At 35.1% G+C, this 14,801-nt stretch overlaps 1 protein-coding gene across 3 annotated transcripts in view; it reads left to right on the top strand.

Moving 5' to 3' along the window:
• Positions 1–14,801, top strand: part of QSER1 (glutamine and serine rich 1) — a 74,045-nt gene that overhangs the window by 38,624 nt on the left and 20,620 nt on the right. For all 3 annotated transcript variants that reach the window (XM_041774322.1, XM_041721637.1, XM_041721636.1), the window contains exons 5-7: positions 11,675–12,003; positions 13,351–13,467; positions 14,051–14,184. In XM_041774322.1, the coding sequence (XP_041630256.1) occupies positions 11,675–12,003; positions 13,351–13,467; positions 14,051–14,184 (580 nt within the window). The remainder of the gene's footprint in view (positions 1–11,674; positions 12,004–13,350; positions 13,468–14,050; positions 14,185–14,801) is intronic.

The raw sequence follows: 14,801 nt of genomic DNA, 5'->3' as shown, positions 1-14,801 counted from the left end.
TAGAGGAACTGTTTTAAGAAGCACTGCCTCATGTCAACTATTTAAGGAACATGCTAAGGGAGAATATATGTAACAATAATAGCCATCACCTCTGTGCTGGGAACTAGTAGCAATGTTATGAGATATGCATTGTTACCTCCAATATATAGATGGTATAACCAAGAGTAAATGAATTGTGTGGGTCCATACAACTAGTAACTGACAGAGCCGGAGTCTGCACTCAGGTTTGTTTGGTTGTAGAGCCTGTATTCCTGCCTAGCTCTTTTGTATAAGTAAAATGGTGCTTTAAAAGTTTAAACTCTGTTGTGTGATGTACTCTTAGCTTCTCTCTGAACTCAAGACTACCTTTAACTACTGGAGTGATCTGGAACAACTGGTATCCCAAATAATCTGTTAGCATAAACATCTGCTAACACATTTTCTAAAGAATTCTCACTTTGTTATACAGGGAAATTAGTATAATGGAAAGTCAATGTTAGAATCAAAGACGTTATGGACGTGGCTAATCTAATCGTAGTAACGTTTTAGACTCCCAAATTCAGACTGCTTTGCAATTACTTTTATATTCCCTCTTCCATTCATAAAACAAAGCTTTTGTAATTTCTGTTCTAAAATAGGAATCTAAGACTGGTTTCTTCCAGACAGGTATTATTGCCTCATTTGTAGTTGAAATCCTCATCACCAACCCAGTTCTTCCTGTTAGGTATTCGAAGTTCTCTCCATGCCATCCCCACTGCTTCCTCCTGTGCAAGAGCTCATCTCTTGCTTCTTGGTAGAATCCTTCACACCAGTAAGATACTTCTCAGTGCTTCTAGGGGAAAACATTAAAATAATATGTAAAAACTCTTCCTTCCCATATTTTACTTTCTGGTTCCATTCTTTCCATTTATCCTCTTCTATAACAGCCGAACTTCTCATTGTTCCTGAGACCCATAAGCCGCACTTTCACAATTGTCTTTGAACAGGTTTTTCTCTAACCAGAATTGCCCTCTTTGAAGTTTTCAGCCCAGCAGACATTTTGTCGTCTCTGAAGACCATCTTCAAAGTCACTTTGTGGAAGTTACTCCAGGGAGAATTCATGCTCATATCTTCTAAATTCACACAGCTTTCAAGTATTTCTGAAGGGCAAATTTAAATTTAAATTGCAATGAGGTCTAATTTACCCGTTTCTTTCCTTTTATGATTTGTGCTTGTGTCCTAAGAAATCATTGCAAACATGTTCTGTTTTCTTCTAGAAGTTTTTAACTTTTGCATTTTACCTTTTAGGTCTATGACCCCCGTCCCCCCTTTTTAAAGATTTTGTCTATTCATGAGAGACACAGAAAGAGATGCAGAGACACAGGCAGAGGGAGAAGCAGGCTTCTTGCAGGGAGTCCAATGCAGGACTCGGTCCCAGGACCCCGGGATCATGACCTGAGCCAAAGGCAGACACTCAAACACTGAGCCACCCAGGCGTCCCATGTGGTTTTCTTACGCAGTCTTTCAGTGTGGTGAACTACACTGACTAATTTTCAAATATATTCATGGCCTTGCATTCATTCCTAGGATAAACTCCAACAACTGTGAAGTATTGGTTTTTTTTTTTAATACATTGATGAGTTCAGTTTTCTAATTTTTTTGCATCCATGTTTGCAGTGGATATTGGTCTGTAGTTTTCCTTTTGTAATGCTTTTGTCAGGTTTTGGTATCTGGTTATTGCTGACCATATAAATGAATTTGGGACTATCCCCTTCTTTTCTTTTTTCTGCAAGAAATGGAGTAGTAGGGGATCCCTGGGTGGTGCAGCGGTTTGGCGCCTGCCTTTGCCCCAGGGCACGATCCTAGAGACCCGGATCGAATCTCACATCGGGCTCCCAGTGCATGGAGCCTGCTTCTCCCTCTGCCTATGTCTCTGCGCCTCTCTCTGTGACTATCATAAATAAATAAATTGTTTAAAAAAAAAAAAAAAAGAAATGGAGTAGTACTGTTTCTTCCACAAATGGTTGTTCGAATTTGTTAGTGCAACCATCTGGACCTGGAGTTCTTTTTGTCAGAAAGGGGTTCTTTTTGGTTTTTTTGTTTTGTTTTGTTTTGGTTTTGTCAGAAAGTTTTTTGCTGTGAATTCAGTTTCTTTGATATGGAACTAATTCACCTTGTCTGTTTCTTCCTGACTGTGTTTTGATAGTTTGTATCTTTGAAGGAAATGACCTATTTTTATCTGAGTTGTCAAATTTATGGGTATAAAGTTGTTGGTAGCATTTCTTCATATTGGTAATTTGTATCTTCTTTGTTGTGGTCAGTCTGGATAGAAGTTTACTGGTTTTATTGACTCTTTTTCTCCTTTGTTGGCAATTTCATTGATTTTTTGGTGTTCTCATTATTTCCTTTTTCCTGCTTGACTTAGATTTATTTTCTATTTTTCTGATTTCTTATGGTAGAAGCCTTAATTGTTCATTTGAGACCCCTCGTTTTTTCTACTATAAGCATTTAATATTACAAACCTCTCACTGCCCCCTGCTTTAGCTGTATCCCACAATTTTATTTTTATTATTTTTATTTTCTTTCAGCACTCTTTAATGCTTCTTCTTTGATACATGAGTTATTTAATTTTCAAATATTTGAGTGTTTTCCAGACACCTTTTCTTTATTGATTTCTACTTTGTATAATTTTAGTTCTCTTAAATTTGTTAAGGTTTGCTTTATGGCCCAAAATATGCTTGGTCTTTTTTTTTTTTTTAAGATTTTATTTATTCATAAGAGACACAGAGACACAGGCAGAGGAAGAAGCAGGCTCCCTGTGAGGAGCCCGATGTGAGACTCAATCCTGGCACTCTGGGATCATGTCCCGAGCTGAAGGCAGACGCTCAACTGCTGAGGCACCCAGGCATCCCAAAATGTGCTTGATCTTGATTAATGTTCCATGTGTACTTTCAAGTAATGTATATTCTGCTGGTGTTGTTGGATTGTTCTGTAAATGTTGATTAGGTCAACTTGGTTGTTAGTGTTATTTAGGTTTTCTAGGTCCTTGCTGATTATTTGTTCCTTGTTCTGCCATTACTGAGAGTGAAGTTTTGAAGTCTCAAAGTATTTCTGTAGATTTTTCTATTTCTCCTTTCATTTCTGTCAGTCAATTATTGCTCTGTGTATTTTGAGTTCTGTTTTAGATGCATGCACCTTTAAGATTGTTAAGTTCTTGTGAATTGACCTTATCATTGTATAATGTGCATCTTTAATATTGGTATAATCTTAGTTGAAGTCTACTTTGTCTGATCTGTGACATTATATTTAATGTGGGTATTTTGTAGATAGTATATATTTTAGTTTTGTCTTTTATTTAAGCTTTAATCTCATAATCTCTGTCTTTGAATTGGTATGTTTAGACAGTTTACATTTAATTTAATTGTTGATATAGCTAGATCTTCCATTTTATTGTTTTCTGGTTTCCCCCTTTTTTGTTTCCTCTTTCCTAGCTTTTAAAAACACATTATTTGAACTTTTGGTATTTTATTTTTAAATTTATTTCTGTTTTTTCCAGCAGTTATCTTTTTATATTCTTCTAATGGTTGACCTAGTGATTAGCATCCATTTAAAATTAATATGTTTATGATTTCAAGTAAAATGTTGAAGCCTAACAACCATACAAGTCCCTTTACCTTTGCGCCCGTATGTTCACATATTTGTCCTATATATTACATCTATCTACATATATTGAAAACCATAATAAAGGAATAATTTTTGCTTTCAAGTCCAATATATTTTAAATTATTTAAGAGGAGGAAAAAAAGCCTATTGTCTTTACCTAGACATACATATTTTCTATTGCAGTTGCTTTATTCCTGATATTCCAGGTTTCTCTCTGGTATCATTTCCCATCAGCCCAAAGAACTTTTCCTTTTCCAGGACTTTTTCTTTTTCTTTGGTTTTCAGCAGTCTAATTGTTTATCCGGGTAGGGTTTATCCTATTTGGAGTTCACTAAGCTTCTTGAATCTGTAAATTATGTTTTTAACCAAATTTGAGAAATTTGGAGACATTTTTTTTCTGCACCAATCTCTTTCTCTACTTATGGGATTCTGGTGACACAAATGTATAACTTTTTGATACTGTTTCTGAGCTTCTTTTCTTTTTTTTTTTAAGTTTTTATTTATTTATTCATGATAGACATAGAGAAAGAGAGAGGCAGAGACACAGGCAGAGGGAGAAGCAGGCTCCATGCCAGAAGCCCAACCTGGGACTCAATCCCAGGACTCCAGGATCGCGCCCTGGGCCAAAGGCAGGCTCTAAACCGCTGAGCCACCCAGGGATCCCCTCTGTTCATTTTTTTCAATCCTTTCCCCCCCCCCCCCACCCCGTTCTTCAAATTGTATAATTTTTATTGGCCCATCTTAAATTTTATTGATTTTTCAGCCTTCTCAATTCTGTTCCTGATCCCATCCAGTGAATTTTTTATTTCAGATATTTTTAAATTATAAAATTTGTCTTTGATTCTTGTTTCCTGTTTCTCTTTTTCTACTGAGAATTTACATACTTCTATTCATTTTAAAAGTATGCTACCTTACTTCCTGGAGCATGGTATAACAGCTGCCTTCAAGACTTTGATAATTCCAACATCTAAGTCATGTTAAAAGTGGCATCTAATTTCCCTTTGAGAATGGTCACTTTTTTCTAGTTCTTTGTATATTGAGCAATTTTAGATTTTATCCTGGACATTTTGAGTACTATACTGTAAGACTCTGGGTTCTATTAAAATTCTCTGGAGAATATTGATTTGTGTTGTTTTAGCAGGCAGTCAGACTACAAAATTCCATCTCATCTTTGAGTGGTGGTTCCAGTGTTGGTTCAGTTTTACAAAGCCTTTGCTCTACTGCTTTGGATCTCAGTGGTTAATCCAGAACTTGGGTGATGAGTAGACTTTGTTATAGTTTATATCTCAAAGCCTTCATTATGCTAGTTTGAATCTACTCTGCATAAGTGCAATTTAGCGTGAAACGGATTGTATGTGTTCATATGTAGAATTAGCGGATACCATTCTGCAGCTGTTTCCTCTCTGGGAATTTCCCATACTACCCAGCTCCCTGCGTTCCTTTTCCTTAGGCATTTGTGTAGAAAGCTGGAATTTTTCTTGGAGCTTTAGCTGCTGATGCGTTGACACAGTTATCTGCATGTGGGGGTTAAGGTGATACAACAAGACCAAAAATAGGGAATTCCCCTAGGCTTCCTCCCTCAGCTTTATTGAAATATAATTGACTATATAAGTATATATATATAATTATATATGTCCTGAAACATTCCCTACATTCTTCATGCCATAGTGGCCCTGTTTCCAGTTTCCTCTAGAATGCCAAAAAGACAGGCATTCTGTCAGGGTTTAAGATGTCTGGTTCACCACCATAGCATTGCAGCTTTGTTATTTTGTTTGTTTTTGTTTTTTTAAAGATTTATTTATTTATTTATGAGAGACACACAGAGAGAAGGAGAGACACAAGCAGAGGGAGAAGCAGGCTCTTCACAGGAGCCCAATGCAGGACTTAATTCCAGATCCTGGGATCATGACCTGAGCCAAAGGCAGCCACCCAACCGCTGAACCACCCAGGCGTCCCTTGCATTGCAGCTTTGTGACTTGGGTTGCCCTCAGGGCAGGTCTGGGAGAGAGAAAAGAAAAAAAAGAAATGGCATTTGCCCCCCACATTCTTCACCTTGCACGAGGCTCCTCTCTTTTACTCTTCTGTCTAGAAAGACAGATTTTCTTGGAGTTTTTGTTGTCTGTGCCCTTGCAGTTCTGCATGGGGGCGTTACCTCTGGTCAGTGCTAGGTGAGATGAGAGGAAAGAAGTAAGAAACATTTCCGTTTATTGTTATTTAAATTTGCCCTTACCTCTCCAGTCTGCCTGCTTTATTAACTTCTCAAAGTCTTCAGGTAGTTACCCTTTATAAATATATATATATATGTTTATTTATTTATTTGTTTGTTTGTTTGTTTGTTTATTTATTTATTTATTTTAATGAGAGATACAGAGAGAGAGAGAGAGAGGCAGAGAAGCAGGCTCCATGGCCGGAGCCCGACGTGGAACTTGATCCCGGGTCTCCAGGATCACGCCCTGGGCTGAAGGTGGTGCTAAACCGCTGAGCCACCAGGGCTGCCCGCTACCCTTTATATTTTGTTCAAAGTGTTTATTTGTAATATGGAGGGGGGGAGGTGATAATAGGCTCTAGTGGGCCTACTTCATGTTGCTTAGCACAAGAAGCCATAAAATTTTTAAAATTCATTGTTTTATTAATTTATAGTCATGATTTCTGATGCTCAACTTATCCTATAATCGGCAAGTAGGAGTTCCTTCAATGTTTTGGTATTTTTATTGTGATTACATTGAATTCATAAATTGATTTTAAGGGAAAATTTATCTTTACAGTTTTCTCATGCACTTTTGGAATATATTATTTATCTGTTCAGATCTTATGTATTTTCATATCATATAATTTTTTTCTACACAGATACTATCGTTTCTGCAATTTTTAACTATAAATTTCCCCACATTGTTTTCTTATTGGTACTGATGGTATATGACAATTACTTTTATATCTCCATTTTGGTTTTTGCATTTTTATTGAATTTTTATTCTCAATTTCTTGCATTTTTCGATAGTTATGTCTTGTAAAAATAATAGAAGTTTTACCTTTCTCTTTCTCTTTTTTTTTTTTTTTTTTTTTTTGTAATTTAATTTACTGGCTCAGCCTCTGTTTAATAGTAGCAGTGATAGCAATCATGCGGACCTCCTCCTTGGTATTAAATAGAATACCATGTTTGACCATGAAATATATTTGTTGTCAGTTTCTAGTACTGTACACTCTGAAAATTTCCTTCTATTCTGAGATTCTTGTTTTTTTTTTTTAAATTAACAGTGGGTATTAAATTTTGTCAGATGCCTTTTTGAACCTCTAATCTCCTTTTTTCCCCACATTAACCTGTTACTTGATTTCCTAATTTTGAATTTGTTTTGAGGTTCTTAAAAAATATTTTTAAATTAACAATGGATATTAAATTTTGTCAGATGCTTTTTTGAGCTTCTGATAAATTTTTTCACACATTAATCTATTATTTGATTTTTTTTAAGATTTACCTATTTATTTTAGAGAGAGAGAGCATGTATGCAAGCAGGGGGAGGGGCAAAAGGAGAGAGAGAGAGAGAGAGACTCTCAAGCAGACTCCATGTTGAGTGCAGATCCCAACTTAACCCTGAGATCAGGTCCTGAGCCAAAACCAAGAGTCTGTCTTAACCAACTGAGACACCCAGGCACCCCAATCAATTACTTGATTTCTTAATGCTGAACCTTTTTAAGATAACTCTACCATGAACTCTGCTTTGTCATGATTAATTATTTTAATCCATTGCAAGATATAAGTTTCTACTGTTTTATTTGGGATTTTTACACCTAAACTCACAAATGAGATTATTGCTTATAGTGTTTTTTGTCTTAATCTTTTTTTGTTCTTTCTTGCTCTGAATGTGTTTGAATCTTTTTCTTACCATTCTGTGAAAAGTTTGCCTATTTAGTAGTTGTTTTCACAGAACCAGTGTGCTTTTCTTTTTTTACTCTTGTTTTCACTTTTTTTACTCAGTTTTTAAATTTTTCTTTAATCAGTTCTTTTTCCCTATTTTCCCTGGGTTCCACTTACTGTTCTCACTCTGGCTTCTTGAGTTTAATACTTAATTGATTTTTGTATATCCTTGCTTTTTAATGAATAGCATTAAAGTGTAAGTTTTCATTATACCTGGCTTTATTTATGCCTCTGGTTTAATTTGTAATGCTCTCACCATCCTTTTTAAATGGTTTATCATTTCAGTTTTGATTTCCTTTTTAACCCCAGAGTCTGTAAGAAAAAATGGGGTTTTGCCTGTTTCCTAGTAGGTTTCTGTTTTTAGTGGTGGTGGTAGTGGTATTCCTTTATTACTAATTTATGACCCTATTGTATTTTGGTCAAGAGAATGCTTAAATAATGCCTACTTTTGGAAATTTATGAAAATTTTGTTAGTAGTTTGGTCAGTGGTCAATTTTTATAAATATTCCATGAATACCAGTTGCTAGTAGATTGTATTTGGTAATGCTGTTCAAATCCTTTGTATCTTTTTGTGTTTTGTTTAATGTAATCAGTGACATTAGATCACATAAGAAAATGTATATGTATATGGTGGAGGAGGTAAATGACAGGTCTAGAATGTGCCTTAAGCCATCCTAGCAAATATAGAAGGGGTTGATGAACATATGAAAGAAGTATACCAAAATGTTCATGGTGGTTATAGCTGCGTCATGGTATTTGAGGATTTGTATTCTCTACTTTTATGTATGTTTGAAATTATTAATAATAAACAGTTTTTTAAATCCTCCCTATCCTTATTTGTTTTTAGATTGCTTGATCTGTTGATTCCTGAAAAAGGTGTGTTAAAGTTTCCAACTATGTTTGTTTTTCTAATACTGTTTACTTGATATGTTTTGAACCCATGTGACTGGGTACATAAAATTTTACTAAGTTTAATTTCCCATATCTGTTTTTAATATTACCATACTAATTTTGTTGCTATTATTTTGGTATATTTTTCCATATCTGTTTTCTTTCTTTCAGAGTATTTTTTCTTGTGAAATAAAACTCACATATGGAAACATAAAACATGTAAGAAAAACATAAAATTTCTATAAATTTAAAAACGCAGACATTACTTAAGCCATATTCTTTGACCATGGTGCAGTCATTTTATAAAATAATAGTTGGAAAAAAGACAAAGAAATAATAATAAGCTTCTATTTTTATAACTTCTAAATAACTTCTCCTAAATAACTCATGGCTTTGAAAGGAAACCAAAACTGAAATGATAAACCACTTAGAAAGGACAGTGGAACATTATATTTCAAAACTGATGGGATGTGCCAAAAGTGTAGAACAAAGAAGATTTATAGTGTTAGAGAACAAGAAAGTACAAAAATAAATTGAGTATTAAATTAAACCCAATTTATAACTTCTAGAACTGACCACTATCTACATTGGGGATAGTAATCACTTCTTTGCTTTTCTTTTATAATTTTACCACCTGTGTGTGTATATACATCCCTAAGCACTATCCTTTTTTTTTTTTTGAAGTATAGTTGACATACAATTTTATATTAGTTTCCAGGGTACAACTTATTGATTCAGTAACTCCATATATATATTAATCTTTCACCATAGGACATTGGTGCAATATTATTGACAGTATTCCCTCTCCTGTACTTTTCATTTCTGTTATTTATTTTATTACTGGAATTTGTACCTCTTAACCCCTTTGTCAGTACTATACTACGCTGTATTATACCTGACCACTATACTTTTGTTTGGCTTGTTTTAAACTTCATAAAAAGGGCATTCTATAGTATTGATACATTTTCTTCCTCTACTGATTTGAAAGTTATACATTCATTTTTAAAAATATATTTCCTGGGATCCCTGGGTGGCGCAGTGGTTTAGCGCCTGCCTTTGGCCCAGGGCGTGATCCTGGAGACCTGGGATCGAATCCCACGTCGGGCTCCCGGTGCATGGAGCCTGCTTCTCCCTCTGCCTATGTCTCTGCCTCTCTCTCTCTTTCTCTCTCTCTCTCTGTGTGTGTGACTATCATAAATTTTAAAAAAATTTTTTTTAATTTAAATAATATATTTGCTTAGTTTTTTATTATGGAAATTTTCAAATGTAAACAAAAAGATTGGTATAATTAAACCAATTTATATATCACTCTGTTTTTTGTTTTTGTTTTTTTTTAATATATTTATGATAGTCACAGAGAGAGAGAGAGAGAGAGAGAGAGGCAGAGACACAGGCACAGGGAGAAGCAGGCTCCATGCACCGGGAGCCCGACGTGGGATTCGATCCCGGGTCTCCAGGATCGCGCCCTGGGCCAAAGGCAGGCACCAAACCGCTGCGCCATCCAGGGATCCCTATATCACTCAGTTTTAATCCTCATTGATCTTGGTCAGTGTTGTTTCATTCATATCTTTACCTACTCTCCCAACCCTTATCTTTTTAAAAAATATTTATTTATTTATTCATGAGAGACACAGAGAGAGGCAGAGACACAGGCAGAGGGAGAAGCAGGCTCCATGCAGGGAGCCTGATGTGGGACTTGATCCCGGGACCCCAGGATCACGCCCTGGGCTGAAGGCAGCGCTAAACCACTGAGCCACCCAGGGATTCCCCCCTTGATTACTTTGATGAAGTATTTCTGTTCTTTTCCTGCTTATAATAGGAATTACAGTATTTTCAGTGTCTCAAAATCTGTTAATAATCTTTTTTCCTCCTGGATAATAAGACTTCTGAACACAGAGAACAGAACTCTTTCAACAATGTTTATAGTTTTCAGAATATAAGCTTTGCACTTATTTTCTAACATTTTCTTCTTTCTGATGCAATTATAAATGGAATTGTGTTCCTAAATTAATTTTTGGATAGTTCATTGAAAGTATATAGAAATGCAAGTGGAGGCACCTGGCTGGCTCAGTAGATAGAGCATGTGACTCTTGATCTTAGGGTTTGATTTCAAGCCCCAGGTCGGATGTAGAGCTTACTTAAAAAAAAAAAAAAAAGCAATTGATTTTTATATACTGATCTTATACCCTGAAAACTTACTGAATTCACTTATTAATTCTAATAGTTTTTTAGGAGATTCCTTAGGATTTTTTGTCTATAAGATCATGTCATCTGCACATAGAGATTGTTTTACTTCTTCAAACATCTTTCCTAGGGGAAAGCATCTATTTTTTTACCCTTAAGTATGTCAGATTTTTTCGTAGATGCCCTTTATCAGATTGCAGTAGTTCCCTTCTATTTTTTAGCTTGTTGAGTCCTTTTTTATCAAAAGTGTTTAAATTCATGATACTGAATTTTGCTAAATGCTTTTGATATACTCATATTTTTGAAGATTTTTGTGTTTATATTAATGAGTGATATTGGTCCTATGGTTTTTACATGGTGTTTTTGTCTGTTTTAGGTATTGGAATACTATTGGCCCAATAAAATGAGTGCTTCTTCCTATTTTATTAAGTTTATTTGGATTGGTATTAATTCTTATTTAACTATTGGTAGAATCTACTTGTGAACAATTTGGGCCTGTGCTTATCTTTGTGGGATGCTTTTTAATTTCTTTAATTCTCTGTACTCGTTGGTCTATTCAGATGTTCTATTACTTCTTGAGTCCTTTTCCGTAGTTTTCATCTTTCTAGGAATTTGTCCATTTCATCTTGTTAGCATACAATTTTTCATATTACCTCATTATTCCCTTTATTTCTTTAGCTCTTGGGGCTTTTTCAAATTATTTTGGTGTGTTGTTTTCCCTTCTTGCATCCAGTTGGCTTTTTTTTAGGGCTTCTTCACAACTTTTGTCAGCTGACCCTTTGTTATCTTGCATCACTTCTGTGTCTCTACTTAAAATATCTTTGTGCTACTTAATGGACTTAGGGGTAAGTGTAGGTTGATGGAGGTTCTCAGTCTGATCGTCATCCAGATGTAATTCCATCGCTTTAATTCTTGGAAATTAACATTCTTTAATTTCTTATTGTAGTATTCATTGTTTCAAACAATTTGATGGTAAAAATAATCAAGTCTTTCTTTTTAAACTGTTCAGACTTTACTCAGAACAAATATTTATTTGTATTACTGATTTGCATTTGCTTGATATAGTTTCAGAAGCCCTACGGATGACAACTACTAGCCCAACTGCCAATACTACTGGTACTGTTACTACTTCCTCTACCACTGTGGGTGCAGTTAAACAAGAACCTCCCTACTCTACTTCATCTGCAGTAAATATCCTGGAAAATGTAAATCCTACAGAACCCTCAAAACCCTGTGAACTTGATGGTCTTCCTTCAGACCAGTTTGCAAAAGGACAGGACACTGTTGCCATAGAAGGTTTTACAGACGAGGAAAACACAGAAAGTGGAGGAGAAGGCCAATACAGAGAGCGTGATGAATTTGTGGTAAAGATAGAAGACATAGAGACTTTTAAGGTGATTTGAATGTTCACAAGTTTTAAAGGTCATAGTTGAGTGGGCATGCCCTATAATAAGCCTTCATAATGACTTTAATAGTATGATCTAACTTGAATTGCAAAAAGTATATTTTGATGATTATTATAAGTCATAATTGTTAAATAATAAAATCAAACTAGCAGATATCAGATATTTTGAAAAAGAAAACAGCTTAAAATAGTTTTGACTTATATCTGAGATTTACATGTTTCTGATTAGTCAATATGCTGCATTTAGGTACTAGTAATTGAGTAGTTTTAAAATGTTCATTTTTTTCAAGGCTCCCAACTAAATTAAATTTAAAAATGATTTTTAAATTTAAATGTTTGGGATCCCTGGGTGGCGCAGCAGTTTAGCGCCTGCCTTTGGCCCAGGGTGTGATCCTGGAGACCCGGGATCGAATCCCACGTTGGGCTCCCTGCATGGAGCCTGCTTCTCCCTCTGCCTATGTCTCTGCCTCTCTCTCTCTCTCTCTGTGTGTGTGTGTGTGTGTGACTATCATGAATAAATAAATAAAATCTTTTAAAAATAATAAATAAATAAATAAATAAATGTAAATGTTTAAAGAAAACAAGAATATGATGTAAATATAAAATTGACTTATTTTCATAATTGCAAGTTGTGGAACTACAGGTAGAATGTCAAATTTTATACTAAGAAATTTTAGCTGTTTAAAAAAATAGGTTTGGGGGGCAGATTTGTTTCCTTGCTTTTGATTTTTGTAACTGGGGCAGAGAGAAATGGCATTGAAAGTACGTAACCTCAAATTACCTTTATGCCTTCCATTCATAATTCTTTTTTAAGATTTTATTTTATTTATTCATGAGAGGCACAGAGAGAGAGAGATGTAGAAACACAGGCAGAGGGAGAAGCAGACTCCATGCAGGGAGCCCAATGCAGGACTTGATCCCAGGTCTCCAGGATCATACCCTAGGCTGAAGGCGGTGCTAAACCGCTGGGCCACCAGGGCTGCCCAACCTTCCATTCATAATTATGACTATTAATATTTTAGCATATTTGCTTCTGGTCTTTTTGAATATATAAGTGCCCTTGTAAATTATATCAATAATGTATGACAATATCATTAGAGGAAACTTTACAATAGTTACACAAAAGGATAATGCATGTTGGTGTCCTCCCTATTTCTGGAAGAATTTTAGCAGTGACTTAATAGCCAGCTTATAAGAATTGTTGCAAAAGTTCAGCTAGGTGAAAAACAAAAGTTTAGCCAGATAAGTCTTTAATTTTCCTTTCAGCTCTATGATTCTATAAATCCAGAATTTGTTGTCAGTTTTTTATAAATGTAATTAATTCTATATATTACAGGAGGCTTTAAAAACAGGAAAGGAACCCCCGGCTATTTGGAAAGTACAAAAAGCTTTATTACAGAAGTTTGTTCCTGAAATTCGAGATGGACAAAGAGAATTTGCTGCTACCAATAGTGTAAGTAAAATCTTCTTTACATTAGTCTTCCTTTCTTTTTCTTTCTTTCTTTTTTTTTTCAAAATAATGATCCTGGGGAAAATACAGAATCATTTAAATGTAATTTATGTTTCTAATATAAAATAGCATAATATTTGATATATGATACTCGTCTGATTTTGTTACAATCAGTATATAAATACCAGCTTCTTAAAATTAAGACACTTTCTACTAGTTTTTTTTTTTTAAAGAATTGTTATTAGACTATGAAAAGTTCATATGGGCTTACAGGTTATATTGTATTGATCATTCTGTCAAACATTTTGATTTACCAAAAAACTTATAGAAATGATTCTTTTGTACTTATATAGTTACTTAATAGCATTGAGTAAGTAAGCATTTGGTGATTAGCTGATTAAGATTGCTTCTATGTGTGGGCTTGCAGTTAAGAAGAAGCCTGAGGTCATTTTTATTGAGGGTAAAAAGTAGCCTGGCCAGAGTTGCATTTGAAAAACCTAAAGGATGCAATGTGTAATAGTCAAGCCAACAAATATTTTATGTATAGAATGTATAAGTATATAATTCAGAGTGTTTCCTTCCTTAGTACCTTGGGTATTTTGGAGATGCAAAGAGTAAATACAAAAAGATATATGTAAAGTTCATTGAAAACACAAACAAAAAGGAGTATGTCAGAGTGTGTTCCAAAAAGCCGAGAAGTAAGCCTTCACAAACTATCAGGTATTTACTTTTGTGTGTAATACATTTAAATAGCATTTATTGGAAGACTTGTTTTTGGCAATGTGATTTTTTTTTTAAAGTTTATTTTTTTTTTTAGTAATCCCTATACCCAATGTGAGGGTCAAACCCATGACCCCAGATCAGGAGTCATACATTCCTCCTTCTGAACCAGCCAGGTACACAGGCTATGTTTTATATAAAGAATGAGATCAGGGCAGCCCGGGTGGCTCAGCAGTTTAGCGCCACCTTCAGCCCAGGGCGTGATCCTGGAGACCCAGGATCAAGTCCCATGTTGGCCTCCCTGCATGGAGCCTGCTTCTCCCTCTCCCTGTGTCTCTGCCTCTCTCTCTCTCTGTGTGTGTGTCTCTCATGAATAAATAAATTGAATCTTAAAAAAAAAAAAGAATGAGGTCAATTGAAGAGCCTGATTATTTTTCATATATGTAAGTCTGAAAATTCATGCCTTTAATAAGTGATTCCTTTTGAAGTAATGAGATAAGAGCTATAAATTACAGCCCATGATTATCTGTGGTGGGATGGATACTCTTTTCCTTCCCAGAGTCCTTTTGGTGTCACCCTAATATAGTGGGGGGGGGTGGATGAGTTTATTTATTTAT

This window comes from Vulpes lagopus, chromosome 11 (genome assembly GCF_018345385.1).
Source record: "Vulpes lagopus strain Blue_001 chromosome 11, ASM1834538v1, whole genome shotgun sequence".
In the NCBI taxonomy this organism is placed as follows: Eukaryota; Metazoa; Chordata; class Mammalia; order Carnivora; family Canidae; genus Vulpes; species Vulpes lagopus.
The sequence above is the reverse complement of the archived record's forward strand: the minus strand, read 5'-3'. Positions and strand labels throughout refer to the sequence as shown.